At 39.7% G+C, this 18,020-nt stretch overlaps 1 protein-coding gene and 1 long non-coding RNA gene across 4 annotated transcripts; one reads left to right on the forward strand and one right to left on the reverse strand.

The window, feature by feature from the left end:
- Positions 1-362: 362 nt before the first annotated feature.
- On the forward strand, positions 363-10,095 carry omd (integrator complex subunit 5 omd). Of its 3 annotated transcripts, none has more exons than XM_053789167.2 (3): positions 363-636; positions 6,264-6,581; positions 7,069-10,095. In XM_053789167.2, the coding sequence occupies exons 2-3, from the start codon at positions 6,309-6,311 to the stop codon at positions 9,664-9,666; spliced, it is 2,871 nt and encodes a 956-aa protein (XP_053645142.1). In that variant the 5' UTR covers positions 363-636; positions 6,264-6,308; the 3' UTR covers positions 9,667-10,095. The 3 variants fall into 3 exon arrangements, with proteins under 3 accessions (XP_053645142.1, XP_053645143.1, XP_053645141.2); XM_053789168.2 differs by lacking the exon at positions 363-636 and adding an exon at positions 694-922; XM_053789166.2 differs by lacking the exon at positions 363-636 and adding an exon at positions 1,109-1,243.
- LOC138852111 (uncharacterized) lies at positions 2,416-12,919 on the reverse strand. Its single transcript, XR_011391570.1, has 2 exons — positions 12,731-12,919; positions 2,416-2,474 (listed from the first exon to the last, which is right to left on the reverse strand). It is a non-coding gene; the product is annotated as an uncharacterized lncRNA (long non-coding RNA).
- Between the last annotated feature and the right edge of the window lie 5,101 nt (positions 12,920-18,020).

An 18,020-nucleotide genomic window follows, 5' to 3' on the forward strand; every position in this document is an offset into this window, starting at 1 on the left:
TCAAGGGAGGTTCCTTGACGCTGGTGAGGGGCTCTTGATCTAGTGAATTGGATCTGTGCTCCAGTTCCCTGAATTGAGCCCAGGTGCTGTATAATCCCTACTAGTTTAGCGCTCCCCCATAATAATAACATGCATAACAAGGGGCTTTCTATATATTATCACTGATGTCAGCTATGGTTTGTATACCTTGTACATGTTCCTGTAGAAATAAAGATTATTATTATTATTACTATGTCATCCTGGTTCATAGGGTTTTTATTATTATTATTATTATTATGGGAGCGCTAAACCCGTAGGGATTACACAGTGCCTGTGGGGGGGGAATAGAAGGTATTCAGGCTCAATTCAGGTAACTGGATCACAGATCCAGTTCCCTAGATCAAGAGCCCCTCACCAGCATCAAGGTGGTGGTATATACGGTACTCGTCCTCGTGGCCCTTCAAAAGCAACAACAACATCAACAACTTAACGTAATACGAGGAACACTTAAATTTGGGAATAAATATAACATTTTAACGTAATATGGGATCGTTTCGTTGAGCGTCAGTGAGTCTGTGATGCTGTCAAGGTCATGTTCAGCTGAAATATAGATTTATCAATCAAGAAATACAGCTTTATCAATCGACGGTTTAACCGGTGAGCGATGAATAACCCTGATGGGTTTAGTACTTTCCTGAGTGTAATACCCCTCAAGGGAGGTTCCTTGATGCTGGTGAGGAGCTCTTGATCTAGGGAATTGGATCCGTGCTCCAGTTACCGGAATTAAGCCTGAATACCTTTCCATCCCCCCCCCATAGGCGCTGTAGAATCCTACGGGTTTAGCGCTCCCATGATTATAATAATAATTGAATGTAGCTCCTCATCTTCCAGTACAACTTAAAAGTTTATATCACAAGCTGCCTCATCTGTTCAGTTTACTCAGGTAAATACCCAGCCTAACTTTGTCTTCCACACCTTAAACAAAATTTATAGGAAAAATAACCAATATTCATTAACATCATAATAATAATAATCTTTATTTCTACAAGCACAAATACATGGGGCTTTCCCATGTTCTTATGTATACAGACCATACCTGGAGTTTACCTGGAGAGAGTTCTGGGGGTCAGTGCCCCTGCGGCCCGGTCTGTGACCAGGCCCTGTGGTGGATCAGGGCTTGATCAACCAGGCTGTTACTGCTGGCTGCACGCAATCCAGTGTATGAACCACAGCCCAGCTGGTCATAGCTGACATCAGTGACATGGTATATAGAAAGTCCCTGGTTATGCAGAGCACTGCAGGCAAATTAGGCTAATTTTGTTCCCAAGATGCAACCCACACCAGTCAACTAACTCAAGTACTTACTTACTGCTAGGTGAACAGGGACAGCAGGTGTCTTAAAGAAACACATCCTAATGTTTCCACCCTTACTGAGGATTGAACCATGGACCTCAGTGTGTGAGCTGAGTGCCACCAGTTGAGCTACGGGTCTTTACAACCCGGCCTTATTAACCTGGCTAACTTAATGCTTTTTTTCTGTGGTTTGTCGATGAGGCTGAGAATCCAGTCTTATTACAGCAATAAAATTGAACGTTATATATACTGCATGTACATACTGTATAAAGTTTTACATAAATTACAAGGACCCCAAAGGAAATAAGTCACTTTGACTTTTTTTGGGTTATCCTAGGTAATTTAGACTTCTGTTACTATGTATGATAATTGTACTTATGTGAACCTGTACCTAAATAAACTTACAATAGCAGTAAAATTACCTAATGTGAAGAAGTGTGCATTATTCTAGTAACTAGTATTGGGAAGATTAATTAATTAGATCTATTGTGTATTACTGTGATAATCATCATTGCAGTCCACAACCCATTGCATTAGTCCAATGCAATGGGTTGTGGCTTGGTTGTCAATGCTCTCGCCTCACATGAGTGTTCATGGTTCAATCCCCTGCGTGGTGGAAATGTTGGGCATGTTTCCTTACACCTATTGTCCTTTTTCACCTAGCAGCAAGTAGGTACCTGGGTGTTAGCCAACTAGTGTGGGCTGTATCCTAGGAGGCAAGATTAAAAGGACCCCAGTGGAAATAAGGCAGACAGTCCCCAATGATACACTGATTTTTAACCCTCTGGGTTAAAAATCTGAGCAAATCTTGTCTTTCATTAAAAGTCTCTTAGTGAAATTGAACTTTATTCCTGGGTCCCACTTCATCATTATTTTGTGAGCTAAATTGTCCAAAATTAATGTGGATGTGCATTTGAGAAAGCTTTTATTTGAGGAAATGTAAAAACCAAATGTAACTTGATCCACCCTAGCATAACATAAAATAATAAATTATTATTATTATTATTATTATTATAAGATTTCATTCAGATTTTTAAGTCAGAGGTTTAACCACCCAGGATACCCCTAATAAAAATCCATGAGTCATCAGAGATTATTTTTTTTATTAACACATCGGCTGCTTCCCACCAAGGCAGGGTGGTCTGAAAAAGAAAAACTTTAATCATCATTCACCCCATCACTGTCTTGCCAGAGGCATGCTTACACTACAGTTATAAAACTGCAACATTAACACCTGTCATCAGAGATTGTCTTATTTCCAACGGGGTGATGTAATCATCTTCAGGGCATGACTCGCAACAGTTGACTAACGATGGCTTGTGGCCTGGTGGCAAAGGCTATCTCTTCACATGGTGAGGGGTCAGGGATTCGACTCATAGCAAAGGGTGGTAACATTGGACGTGTTTCCATACACCGGTTGTCCATGTTCACCCATCAGTAAAAATGGGTACCTGAGCGTTAGTCAACTGATGTGGGTCACATCTTGGGACAAAATTGACCTAATTTGCCAGAAATGCTCTGCATAACAAGCGGCTTTCAATATAGTAGTGTATCATTGATGTCAGCTAGACCTGTATTCCTTGTACATGTTATTTTATTTTTTTTATTATCACACTGGCCGATTCCCACCAAGGCAGGGTGGCCCGAAAAAGAAAAACTTTCACCATCATTCACTCCATCACTGTCTTGCCAGAAGGGTGCTTTACACTACAGTTTTTAAACTGCAACATTTACACCCCTCCTTCAGAGTGCAGGCACTGTACTTCCCATGTACATGTACTTGTAGAAATAGATATTATTATATTATTATTATTATATAAAGCCCATGTACCTACTTACTGCTGGTGACAAGGGGCAGCAGGTGTAAGGAAACATGCCCAATGTTTCACTTGTACAGGGATCAATCTCCAGTCTCTCAGTGTGTGAGCTAAGAATGTTGCTTTTATTATTTTATTATTATTATTATGGCTAATATCTCAATAAATAACAATTTCCACAACAGGTAAGTGTTTTTCTTGTGTTATGGATATGGAAATAGTGTGGATAGTGTGTAATGTTGACAGGGTTCTGACTTGGGGGAATGTAGAACATGAGTATACAGTGGACCCCCGGTTAACGATTTTAATCCGTGCAAGAGGGCTCATCGTTATGCGAAATAATCGTTATGCGAATGAATTTTCCCCATAAGAAATAATGGAAATAAAATTAATCCGTGCAAGACGCCCAAAAGTATGAAAAAATTTTTTTTTTACCACATGAAATGTTAATTTTAATACACACAAACTGAAAAAGGCATGCACAATTACATGACACTTACTTTTATTGAAGATCTGGTGATGATTGATGGGATGGGAGGAGGGGAGAGCATTATCTGCTTACTGTTTAGAAGGGGAATCCCCTTCCATTAGGACTTGAGGTAGCAAGTCCTTTTCTGGGGTTACTTCCCTTCTTCTTTTAATGCCACTAGGACCAGCTTGAGAGTCACTGGACCTCTGTCGCACAACAAATCTGTCCATAGAGCTCTGTACCTCCCGTTCCTTCAAGACTTTCCTAAAATGGGCCATAACATTGTCATTGAAATAGTCACAAGCACGGCTTGCAACAGCTGTGTCAGGGTGATTTTCATCTATAAAGGTTTGCAGTTCAACCCACTCTGCACACATTTCCTTAATCTTTGAAGTAGGCACAATGGATTCCACAACTGGCATAGGCTTCTCAGGGTTAGCCCCAAACCCTTCAAAATCTTTCTTAATTTCCATACTAATTCTCACCCTTTTTACCACAGGGTTGGCACTAGAAGCTTTCTTGGGGCCCATGGTCACTTATTTTCCAGAAACAGCACCGAAAACACTGTAATAATACGAAATATTCCGAGTGTATGCTTGGATGTTACCGCGGAGGCTGGCTGGTAAACAATGGGACGGCCGGCACATGTGAGGGCACATTGGACGCGTCTCGGACGAAAATCGGTAAGCGGGTTTTTAATCGGTATGCGCGGCAAAAATTTTGCGATAAAAGTAATCGTTATGCGGAAAAATCGCTATGTGATGCCATCGTTATGCGGGGGTCCACTGTATAAGTTTATTTAGCTTACAGGTACAGCAATACCTTGCACAGTATGATTGTGCATGTCAAAAAACATCATACTATACAGTACCATACTGATCAAGGTATTATTAAAGTGTGTTTTAATTTAATGCGCTTCAGCAATATGATTAACCCTTAAACTGTCCAAACAAAAATCTACGTCCACGTGCGGGGGGCTCTGAACATAGATCTGTACTTTTATTTTTTTACATGCTTTCAAGTGGGGAAAATCAAGGTCAGAGCGCAACACACGTGAATGTAGATCTACATTTGGACAGTTTAAGGGTTAAATGTGTCAGATCACAAAAGTATTTAGCTGTTTGCTTAGTACAGATCAGTGCACACAGTTACAAATAAAGAAATTACAAAAGATAAAAACGAGGAAATAGTACATCTTTATAGCACTGAATAGCATTTTATAACACTTCCTTAATACTAATGCCTCATTCAGTGTTTGGGTCCGCATTCATTATGAAATCACAAGCATCTACCTTCACGGTTAATGTTGATAGTTCATCCAGTGTGAATTCTTTCGTGGGTACAGCATTTTCTTCTTGATTTTCCTATGTTTTTTCCATATAAATGTTGCTGATCTCTTTCCATAAATGTTGCATCATCAAGGTCATCGGAATGTAGCTACCTCATTGACCAGTAATTCGAACATTATGGAGTGCCATACGCATTTTAAAGTTGTAAAACCAGCCACGATTTACCGAAAAACGTCATTGCCATTTTCTTTTTTTTTAACACTGAATAGAGACTTATTACTTTAGCTTGAAACATCATCTGATTTAATGGATTTCTTTTCTGGCTGCAGTCTTTAATCTACAACATTAAAAGATGTTCCACATTATCCACTTCAGAACTTGATTTTTAAGTCACTCTTGACATATAAGATGCTGTAGCCACTCCATGTCTTTATTTTATCTTTATTCCTTATGTGTGCATATACCGATGCTTCATTCATTTTCTTGTCACCTGCTGTTTTAGCATATGATGCACCATCTTCATGTTTTATAATTTCTAGTTTTTCATCTAATGTTAACCATTTATATTTACTAGAATGCTTAGCATCATTGCATTTCCTCTTTCCACTTATACAGCCTCTCCTTACTTAATGACAGAGTTCCGTTCCTAAGACCACATTGGTAAACAAATTCATCGCTCAACAAAGAGCATACTATAATGGTAGTGGGTTTGTGTCAACCATGTTTGATATTGTTTTAGTGTCACCTTTGCATAATTTATAACATTTTTAGTACATTTTAAATGTTTATACAGTAGTGTACTGTATATTGTAATAAACAGTCAGAGAGCCCGTCATAAGTCCGAGTTGTCAGTAAACGAGTATATTGCTAAGTGAGGAGAAGCTGTATTTGCATACAAAAGGGGTAAGAGTATTTTATATAATAAAGATAAAATTATGGATACGTATATACACTGTATAAGACTACACAACTTCACTGCTCAGAGTTTGGAGTGATACTGATGTTTGCATCAAGCTAGTCCAGTACATAGCAGCAGTCTGGTATCGGTGCATAATGCGGTTAAATAAAATTTATACCCTTTTATTTATAAATCATATTATATCAAAACCTGTACTGTTCAAAACTATACTATGCAAGGTATTACTATACACACAAGTACAATTATCATACATAGTAACATGTATCTAAATTACCTAGAATAACCTCAAAAAGCCAGACAAAGTGACTTATTTCCTTTGGGGTCCTTGTAAAATATTATTGACCTATTTCTTTATCATATCTAATCATTTAACATCACTAGCAGCATTGTTTCATATTAATGCAATACAACTTACAATTATATTATTTTGTTATTAGGGTTTTGCAGGTAGTGCCACTAAGAACTGTAACTGGTGTACTACAATGGTGGTGACTGGCCAGATGGAAGGAGGCCGTGGTGTTAACATGGATTCTGGTGGACGGGGCATCTCAACCACCATGCTCTTGACTGAGCTTGACCGCTTCCTGAATCTGGCTTTGACAACATCTGATAAAAGGAGTCATGGGGGAAGAAGAGATGCCATCAGTGAGGGAGAAGAACAAACCACAGCTGAAACGGCTCTCTTTCTCTTGCGGAATTTACCCCCAGCTCGACCTGCAGCTCTGGCTTTTCTGGCACACACACTGTCGAGACAGGTATGTAGATGGGGTCATTGTCTGAGCATAAAAAGATGATGACTACATCTTTATTGTATTTTACTTCAGTGTCTCTTACTGTATAGTTTTTCCCATTAATTTTATCAAGAATACTGAAATAGGATAGTAGGTACGTACAGGATAAAAAAAATTTCAAGTGTAATTAAAGGAGTAGATCTTTAAGGACAGCATTAATTGCTAAAAACTGTTAATGGGAGATTTTATCATTTTATCATAAATCCAAAGGAATATACTAGAATGGGATCCAAGAGGTAGTAAATGTTACAACCGCTAGAAAATTAAAAATAATCTACGAGAAATTAAGCACTGAAAGATGGGGAGTTATGAGCACAGCTCTGCTCTTGTAACTACAGTTATATATAATTTTGTATGTGCATATAAATATACTGTTAAATAACAGTGAATTCACACTTTCTAAATAATATTACCTACACACACACTTATTAAAGTATTTATTTTATTTCAGGTGTCATCTCATATGCGAGGATACAGCGCTGGAGATAATTCTCGAAGCACTGAGATTGTGGATGAAGGGCTTTCTGGACAACTTGAAGGCTTGTTGGGGGATCTGTTGGAATCTACTCCTGGGGTTTGGGGACCTCTTGTTAGCCAGTGGGCTGTAGAACAGTTGGGGCGTTGGTCTGTAGAATGGGCTAACACAGTAGTAGGTCGTGGTGATGCTACCCTGGAGGAGGTAGTTGCTGGTTGGTTGTCATGTAGCCCTGCACGTACTCTGGCATCACTTACTGTGGTGTGTGTGGCTCATGATCCTGATACTGCTGTGGCTGCTCTTCTTGATGCAAGTGCTGCTAGTGGACCAGCACTTGACTGGTTAGTAGCGCATGTTGGCTGTTCCTTCCCAGCTACTGTCATAAGTCGGGTGCTGGCTCTTGGACTGCGAAGTTTTGCATCGTGTCATGGGCGACCACCTGAACACCAGCTAGCCAGTGTTAATAAGATTTTGAGTCATTTGGCAGATCGCCATTTGCCAGACATTCGCAGAAGTCTACATGCCATTTTACTACGTACATTTAATGGAGCATCAGATCCAGAGACAAAAGCTTCAGTTCCATTTCTGTTGTGCCTAGCTGTCACTAGTAGGTCAAGAGCTGTGTTGGCTGCTCTTACCTCAGGGTTGGACACGCTCTTAATGCCAGGTGACCGCCTTGCTGCTCTGGCAAACCAAGTTGGATGGTGGGTTCCAAAATATTTTACAACACATGCCCAATTACAAGAAATGGTGGTTCACTTAGTATTAGATACAGGTGGATCTGCTGCACCTTCCCTTCTACATCTGCTACTCCAGGGGGCAGCACCTACACCTAAATTACCTGTTGCTGTTGCTTCTGCTGTTAATAATATATTACAAGGTGTGGTAGGGGAGATATGCATGGTCACTTACATGAGGAGAAATGCTGGCTCCAGTCGTATTCACATTCCTTTTCTGGTTGGCCTTCGTGGAGGTGGGTTAGACGGAAGTGATGTGGGAATGGCAGTAGGTGGTAAAGCCATATCTCCTGTTGCAGGCCTTGTAGAAGAAACATTAGCCAGTCCTGGTAGTCAGGCAGTAATTGGTCACTTGAAACAGTTGATCACATTAGTAGTAGTACAACAAGGACCTGCAACAGCTACTACTACACTTGGTCACCTGCTACACTGTCGCACTCAAGATGGAACAGTTGGCCTTCAGGAAATTCTGTCTGCTGTCATCACAGCTTTGATGATATATCATGTGTTCCAACATACACCAGATTCACCACTTTCTACTGCAATTGCTGGGGCACTTCAGCCTCAAACAGGATCTTCCACTATCCTGACTTCACTTATTAGTTTGGAGACCATGCTTTGTAGAGGTCGTAAAGAAAGGTTGCACATCCATCCATCACTAACAGAGGCCATTTTGACAAATATACCCCTGTTAGCTGAGCTTATCAATAACCTTGCACTTGGCACTGCTGCTGTACAGGTGCTGTGTCAGTTGCCTCTGAAGAGACCCATTCCTGTAGGTCATACCTTAGGTTTGAGCCATGCTATTATTTTTTATTTTTTCAGTAGCCTACACGAATCAAATGTTACCAAAAAGATTTGTAATATTGGAAGGTGCCAGCGGGTGTTAAGTCAGTTAGCTCACTCCTCTCTTGCTCTCAACCTTATTATTCGCCTTCTTGTTGAAGGAGTGTTTCGACCTGAGTGTGCTCATCTTTTTGGTGCACAGGAAAAAGCTCAAATTGATTTAAAGGAAGTTCCTGGAGAAATGTTAATCAAAGCCAATAGGCAGTTTAATTCATGGGTGAAAGTTCCCCAGTCTCACACTAGCATTTTTCACATGGGTATTATTGGAAATGGGAGAACTGCACCCCACCACCAACAGAACATTCCCCTCTCTTCTGATATAGTCAGACTTCACACTCAGCTCCTGCTTAATACTCTTAGTATTTGCTGTGCATCTCAGGCTAATGGAGAAGGAGCTTCTACTGTTGCTCTTCTTTTAGTGGAGTTAATATCTCCAGATATCATGTTCAATGGATTTCCTTGGCCAGAAGAGTATATCAAATTCACCTTCGAGAGGGACCTGGCTATTAAGAAAACTTTTGAAGATTACCCCATAGCATGGTCTCTTCTTGAATTTGTGGCTACTCATCGTGCAGCCCTTAGCTATTGCTCTGTACTTGTTCGAGCACTAACAGCTGCTCTCACAGCATACTGGAATACTTGTCCCCTTTCTACAGCCAAGCAAGCTCCAGAGGCTCTACATGCTACACGATATCTTTTAGAAGTGATGGTTACTGCTCAATTCTTGCCAGGTCCTCTGGGGGTGTTGCCACAAATGGTTGATGCATTAGCACCATTTGAATTAGTATGTATACTTCAGGATGTATGGCTGTACATGCGTGACCATACTCCCTCACCAGATCGTTGGTTAGAGTTGCCCTCAGGTCACCACCAACGTACCTCTGAACCGCCCATGGGTCCCTGCTATACAGAGCGTATTAAACGTATTATTCAGTCAAATGTTGCTACGTTAGGGCATCTCATGTCTTTTATGGTAAATGCAGAACAGTGAATTGTTATGCATTGACTTTTTATTATTACATTCATAGGAGGCACTAAACCTATAAGGGTCATACAGCACTTGTGTACTCTTGTAACTATGACAGTTTTAATACATAAAATTAAAAATTACTTTTTCAGCACAACAAATATACAACAAGCATCATATTGGACAATGGATTATATTTTTTAGTTTTATAGTTGCAACAATAGGGACTTTATATAAATGACTTTATTATCTACCCATGTTCAACAAAACATTGTGTGACTCTTTTGTGTTTAGCACTTCCCCATGATTGTGATAATGCCTAGTATTAAAATTTTTAAAATAATGCTGGCTTGTTTAATGCAGGACTACTCGAAGACTTTGGCTAGGTCTCTGATGATTTTGTAACATGGTCAACTTTTGTAACTTAATAATAATTATATAGTAACATGAAATTCTAAATAGTTTTCCACCAGAAATCTGAATGTGATTATCTTGCCACAAATCATAATAATAGAGAGAAGCACTAAACCCATGAGGGTCATTCGCTGGTGTATTGTTCCTTGGTTTATTGGATTTAAAGTCGAATGACTACCAGGAGTTATTAAGGTCAGTGCTGTATTATATGTCTGAAGTAAGAGCACAGGAGTATATAGGATCTATATCCTCTCAAGGGAGGTGTCCTGATGTGAGGGGCTGTTAATCCAAGGAACTGGACTCATTTTTCCCTTTCCATAGATTAAAGCGTATTGCCTCCCATTCCCTACAGGTTTCAAGTTTCGCCATTTAAAATAAGCCACCACATGCTGCCTTTAGAAAGGCAACATATAGTGCCATTGATTAGTTCCTGGTCAATACAGCAGCTTAGTCTACCTTAACAAAATTTTGAGCCATCATGCACATGTATATATTCACAGGGAAGCACTAAACTTGTAGGGGTTATATTATTATTATAATCAAAAAGAAGCGCTAAGCCACAAGGGCTATACAGCGTAGGGGTTATATAATGCCTGGGAAGTGGGAGGTAATCAGATTTAATCCGAGGAAAAGGTATTATATTAATAGTATACCCTTATGGGTTTAGCGCTTAATTATTACAGTAATAATACAGCCTCTCCTCACTTAGCGACTTACTCGTTTATCGATGACTTGGATTTACGACAGGCTCCCCGGCCAGTATGCATACCTAAATAATGTATGTAAGAGCTGATTTCCTCTACAGCCTCTCCTCAACGACAGAGTTCTATTCCTAAGACCTTGTCGATCAACAAATTCGTTGCTAAGTGAGGAGCATACTATAATGGTAGTGGGTTTGTGTCAACCAATTATTATACTGCTTTTTATGTCACTATGCACCATTTTTAACTTTTCTGGTATATTTTTAAATGTTTATACAGTAGTGTACTGTATATTGCAATAAACAGAACAGAGAAAATCAGCTCTAATATACATTTAGGTATAAATACTGGTCAGAGAGCCTGTCATAAGTCCGAGGTGTCGGTAAACTAGTACATGTACATCGCTATGTGAGGAGAGGCTGTATTCTGTTCATTACAATATACAGTACACTACTGTATAAACATTTAAAAATATACCAGAAATGTTATAAATGGTGCAAAGGTGACATTAAAAAATATCAAAGATGGTTGACACAGACCAACTTACCATTATAGTATGTTCCTCACTTAGCGAAATTCATTTACTGACGTGGTCTTAGGAACGAAACTCCATCGTTAAGTGAAGAGAGGCTATAAAAATTACATGTAATGGTATACAGTACATATAAATAGTTGAGTAAGACGAGTGCAACATTTAGGTACTGTATTTTCTGTATTTTCATATAGTCGGACTTGAGTCCTGGAAATGGGAAGTACAATGCCTGCACTTTAAAGGAGGGGTTTGGGATATTGGCAGTTTGGAGGGATATGTTGTGTATCTTTATATGTGTATGCTTCTAGACTGTTGTATTCTGAGCACCTCTGCAAAAACAGTGATAATGTGCGAGTGTGGTGAAAGTGTTGAATGATGATGAAAGTATTTTCTTTTTGGGGATTTTCTTTCTTTTTTGGGTCACCCTGCTTCGGTGGGAGACGGCCGACTTGTTGAAAAAAAAAAAAAAAAAAAATTCTGGCATATAAGGCATGCTTTTACCCCCCCCCCCACACACACAAAAAAAATCTTCGAAAATCACCAGGCACCTTATAAGCTCAAGGTCAGGGTCAAGGCTAGGCTTTGGGTTACGCTTTAGTTGTTGTTTATTAACGTTACATTATACATGCAACTGCTTGGAAATGCCTTGTGTGTCTAATGTTCGTGTGCCTTTTATGCCGGAAAATACGGTAACTATATATGCGCGATGTTTAGCCTGCTCAGTAGGCCTCTTAATTTGAATACACAGATTTAAATATTGGAGACAGCAAAAGCAGCAGAGGTAAATATGAGGTGATCAGTCCCTCAGCCTTGATAACTTCAGCTTTTTAGCATCATGGCTATAGCGCTGAACACTAATCAAGGCTGACAGAGTGACCACTTCAAAATTACTTTTTCAAGACTGGGTTGGGGACTGATCACCTCATATTTACTTCTTCACCACTTTTATGTTCTCTAATATTTAAGTCTCCTCTGTATTCAGTTGAAGATATCCTGTATTCAGTGAAGATATCCAAGTGTTGCACATATTTTATTCACTAAGGGAAAGATCCTTCCAATTCCTTGGATCATTTGTCTTTTACCAGCACCAAGGTGGTGCAGACACTCATGGGATAGTGTTGAACCTGTAGAAGTTATACAGCATCTGGGTAAGGGAGATGATCAGGTTCAGTCTGAAGGAATGGTAGTGCCAATTCCTTGGAGCTACATAAACCCATATGTGACATACAACATCACTGCTTCTTCATATCAAGGGTTTTGATAATATAATAAAAGCTAAATGCTAATCCCAAAAGAGTCATACAGCAGCAGCTCTTTTATTCATGAGGATCATAGAACCTGGGAAAGGAACATAATCAAGTTGGATCTAAGGAATGTGTATGTATGCTCAAAAGTTAAGAACGATGACAAAATACACAACTCAAGGTAGTTATATATTTACAATTAATTTATTTGCTATGCACATCTTGAGACCTTTCTACACAGGCTTAATAAAATTCTCTTGGGTAGGACTGAGTTAAATGAAAGTTATCTCGTCGCATATATGGCCTGTAAGGGTCATCTGGGTAGTACCGTGGTTTCTTCCAGTATCTTGTCACCTATACATGGCCAGAAAGAAAGAAAAATAAATTAATCTTAAATAATCATTAAATAACGATTGCTAAATCAGGTACAATCACCTAACAGTTCACACTGTCATTATCATGGTTATCTTCACACAATTCAATTTATCTTTGCCCCCAGTTCTATGATAATCCTGTAACTAGATGTGTTAGCCTTTCTTAATCTTATCTTCTAGTGAGTCTTTTACATCAGCTATGTAAAACCCTTAAACTGACCATTAATTTAAATTAGTTCTGGGCATCTCATGGCACAGAGCAAAGAATAGTTTACCACAAAATATTGGAACTAAACCACTTAATTCCATATTTAAACCAAAGATTACTAGTCAGTGTGCACCCTTCAAGTTAGGTGCCTTGATGCTGGTGAGGGGCTCTTGATCCAAGGAACTGGACAACCTCCCATTCCTTGGACTGAACCTGAATGCCTTCCATTCCCCAGGTGCTATGACCTTGAAGGGCATTGCCCCTTGATTAAAAAATATATGTAGTAGATTGGTAGACAGCAACAACCCAGGGAGGTACTACTATCCTGCCAAGCGAGTGTAAAACGAAAGCCTGTAATTGTTTTACACGATGGTAGGATTGCTGGTGTCTTTTTTCTGTCTCATAAATATGCAAGATTTCAGGTACGTCTTGCTACTTCTACTTACATTTAGGTCACACTACACATTCATGTACACATTTATGTATACACACTGATCTGAGTTTTCTTTGATTTTATCTTAATAGTTCTTGTTCTTATTGCTTTTCCTTTTATATCCATGGGGAAGTGGAATAAGAATCTTTCCTCCGTAAGCCATGCGTGTTGTAAAAGTCAACTAAAATGCCGTGAACAATGGGCTAGTAATCCCTTTTTCCGTACAACCTACTAAAAAGAAAAAGAAGAAAACCATCAAAGTGGGATGTTTGAATGTGCATGGATGTTGTGCAAATGATAAGAAAGAAATGATTGTGGATGTTAGGAATGAGAAGAAGCTGGGTGTCCTGGCTTAAAGTGTAACAAAGCTAAAGGGGGTGGGAGAGTTTCAGTGGGGAGAAATAAATGGGATAAAGTCAGAGGTTTCAAATAGAGTTAGAGCTAAAGAAGAAGTAGCACTAATGTTGAAGGATAAATTATGGCAGGAAAAGAAGGAATATAAATGTATTAATTCAAGGGTTATGTGGAATAAAATAAGGGTTGGATGTGAAAAGCGGGTTATAGTAAGTGTTCATGCACCTGGAGAAGAGAGAAGTGTAGAGGAGAGAGATTTTGGGAAATGTTAAGTGCATGGAGAGTTTTGAACCAAGTGTGAGAGTTCTTGTGGTTGGGGATTTCAATGCTAAAGTGGGTATAAATGTTGTGGAGGGAGTAGTAGGTAAGTCTGGGGTGCCAGGGGTAAATAAAAATAGGAAGCCTTTAATTGAGCTATGTGTAGAAAGAGGTTTGGTAATAAGTAATACATATTTTATGAAAAAGAGGATAAATAAGTATACAAGGTATGATATAGCATGTAATGAAAGTAGTTTGTTAGATTATGTATTGGTGGATAAAAGGTTGATGGGTAGGCTTCAGGATGTACGTGTTTATAGAGGGGCAACTGATATATCGGATCATTATTTAGTTGTAGCTACAGTTAGAGTAAGAGGTAGATGGGACAAAAGGAAAATGGCAACAAAAAGTAAGAGAGAGGTGAAAGTGTATAAACTAAAGGATGAGGATGTTAGGGTGAGATATAAGCAACTATTGGCAGAAAGGTGGGCTAGTGCAAGTTTGAGTAATGGGGGGGGGGGGGGGGGGGGGTTGAAGAGGGTTGGAATAGTTTTAAAAATGCAGTATTAGAATGTGGGGCAGAAGTTTGTACTATAGGAGGGTGGGTACAGGAGGAAAGAGGAGTGATTGGTGGAATGATGAAGTAAAAGGTGTGATAAAAAAGAAAAAAGTAGCTTATGAGAGGTTTTTACAAAGTAGAAGTGTTATATGAAGAGTAAAAGAAAGGTGAAGAGAGTGGTGAGAGAGTGCAAAATGAGAGCAGATGACAGAGTGGGAGAGGCACTGTCAAGAAATTTTTATGAAAATAAGAAAAAATTTTGGAGTGAGATACACAAGTTAAGAAAGCCTAGGGAACGAATGGATTTGTCAGTTAAAAACAGAGTAGGGGAGTTAGTAGATGGGGAGATGGAGGTATTGGGTTGATGGCGGGAATATTTTGAGGAACTTTTAAATGCTGATGAAGAAAGGGAGGCAGTAATTTCATGCACTGGCCAGGGAGGTATAACATCTTTTAAGAGTGAAGAAGAGCAGTTTGTGAGTGTGGGGGAGGTGTGTGAGGCATTACGGAGAATGAAAGGGGGGTAAAGCAGCTGGAACTGATGGGATCATGAGAAAAATGTTAAAAGCAGGGGAGGGGGGGAAGAAAAAATGTTGGAGTGGTTGGTATTTTTGTTTAATAAATGTATGAAAGAGGGGAAGGTACCTAGAGATTGGCAGAGAGCATGTATAGTTTCTTCATATAAAGGAAAGGGGGACAAAAGAGACTGTAAAAATTATAGGGGAATAAGCTTACCGAGTATACCAGAAAAAGTGTACGGTAGGGTTATTATTGAAAGAATTAGAGATAAGACAGTTTGATTGTGGATGAGCAAGGAGGCTTTAGACTGGGTAGGGGATGTGTAGATGAAGTGTTTACATTGAAGCATGTGTGAACAGTATTTAGATAAAGGTAGGGAAGTTTTCATTGCATTTATGAATTTAGAAAAGGCGTATGATTGAGTGGATAGGGAAACAATGTAGCAGATGTTGCAAGTATATGGAATAGGTAGTAAGTTACTAAGTGCTGTAAAGAGTGTTTATGAGGATAGTGAGGCTCCGGTTAGGGTGTGTAGAAAAGAGGGAGATTACTTCCTGGTAAAAGTAGGTCTTTGACAGGGATGTGTAATGTCACAAAGATTGTTTAATATATTTATGAATGGGGTTGTAAAAAAAGTAAATGCTAGATGAAATTATGGGGAATCAAATACAAAATGGGAGTTGACACAGTTACTTTTTGCTGATGATATGATGCTTATAGGAGATTCTAAAGAAAAGTTGCAAAGGTTAGTGGACAAGTTTGGGAGGGTGTGTAAAGGTAGAAAGTTGAAAGTGAACACAGATAAGAGTAAAGTGATGAGGGTATCAAATGATTTAGATAAAAAAAAAAAAACTGGATATCACATTGGAGAGAGGGAGTATGGAAGTGGTGAATGTTTTTAGATATATGGGAGTTGACATGTCAGTGGATGGGTTTATGAAGGATGAGGTTAACCATAGAATTGATGAAGGACAAAAAGGTGAGTGGTGCATTGATGTATATGTGGAGACAAAAAAATGTTATCTATGGAGGCAAAGATGGGAATGTATGAAAGTATAGTGGTACCAACACTCTTATATGGATGTGAAGCTTGGGTTGTAAATGCTGCAGCAAGGAGGTGGTTGGAGGCAGTGGAGATGTCCTGTCTAAGGGCAATGTGTGGTGTAAATATTATGCAGAAAACTCGGAGTGTGGAAATTAGAAGGTGTGGAGGTAATAAACGTATTAGTCAGAGGGCTAAAGAGGGGTTGGTGAGGTGGTTTGGTCATTTAGAGAGAATAATCAAAGTAGAATGACATGGAGAGCGTATAAATCTGAAGGGGAAGGAAGGCGGGGTAGGGGTCATCCTCGAAAAGGTTGGAGGGAAAGGGTCAAGGAGGCTTTGTGGGTGAGGTGCTTGGACTTCCAGCAAGTGTGCACGAGTGTGTTAGATAGGAGTGAATGGAGAAGAATGGTTTTTGGAACCTGACAAGCTGTTATTTTTATATAGCCAGACTTGAGTTCTGGAAATGGGAAGTATAATGCCTGCACTTTAAAGGAGGGGTTTGGAATATTGGCAGCTTGAAGGGATGTGTATTAGGAAGGTATGTATATAAACCATACCCCCGGCCGGGATTGAACCCGCGGTCATAGAGTCTCAAAACTCCAGCCCGTCGCGTTAGCCACTAGACCAGCTAGCCACAATAAGATTCATCCAACTAGGTATATTTCTACACCATAGGAAAGTTAGCACAGGCACCTCTGTGACCACAAATGCAAGTTTTTACAGACGAATCTCCAGCTAGCGTGGCCGTGACGAACTCCAGCTAGAGTTCGTCACGGCCACGCTAGCTGGAGATTCGTCTGTAAAAACTTGCATTTGTGGTCACAGAGGTGCCTGTGCTAACTTTCCTATGGTGTAGAAATATACCTAGTTGGATGAATCTTATTGTGGCTAGCTGGTCTAGTGGCTAACGCGACGGGCTGGAGTTTTTGAGACTCTATGACCGCGGGTTCAATCCCGGCCGGGGGTATGGTTTATTTGCAATCGTGTCATTACGATTTCTTGAGTCATGTTGACGGCAGTGAAGGGACTTGAGCTAGAGTTCGTCACGGCCACGCTAGCTGGAGATTCGTCTGTAAAAACTTGCATTTGTGGTCACAGAGGTGCCTGTGCTAACTTTCCTATGGTGTAGAAATATACCTAGTTGGATGAATCTTATTGTGGCTAGCTGGTCTAGTGGCTAACGTGACGGGCTGGAGTTTTGAGACTCTATGACCGCGGGTTCAATCCCGGCCGGGGGTATGGTTTATTTGCAATCGTGTCATTACGATTTCTTGAGTCAAGGTATGTATATATAACTGGGGCCCTGATATTATATTCTATAGGGAGTTTATTATATTATTTCAGGACACTTTATATTTTGCATCTTTATATATGCTTCTAAACTGTTGTATCTGGGCACCTCTGCAAAAACAGTGATTTTGTATGAGTGAGGTGAAAGTGTTGAATGATGAAAGTATTTTCCTTTTGGGGATTTTCTTTCTTTTTGGGTCACCCTGCCTAGGTGGGAGACAGCCAACTTGTTGAGAGAGAGAGAGAGACAGAGAGCAAATTTTCTGTGGAATTACCATTCATACTCCTCTCTTTTCTTCTTTCAACGAACCGGCTGTATCCCACCGAGGCAGGGTGGCCCAAAAAGGAAAAACAAAAGTTTCTCTTTTTAACTTTAGTAATGTATACAGAAGGGGTTACTAGCCCCTTGCTCCCGGTATTTTAGTCGCCTCTTACGACACATGACTT

Source organism: Cherax quadricarinatus, unplaced genomic scaffold, assembly GCF_038502225.1.
Source record: "Cherax quadricarinatus isolate ZL_2023a unplaced genomic scaffold, ASM3850222v1 Contig4127, whole genome shotgun sequence".
Lineage (NCBI taxonomy): Eukaryota > Metazoa > Arthropoda > Malacostraca > Decapoda > Parastacidae > Cherax > Cherax quadricarinatus.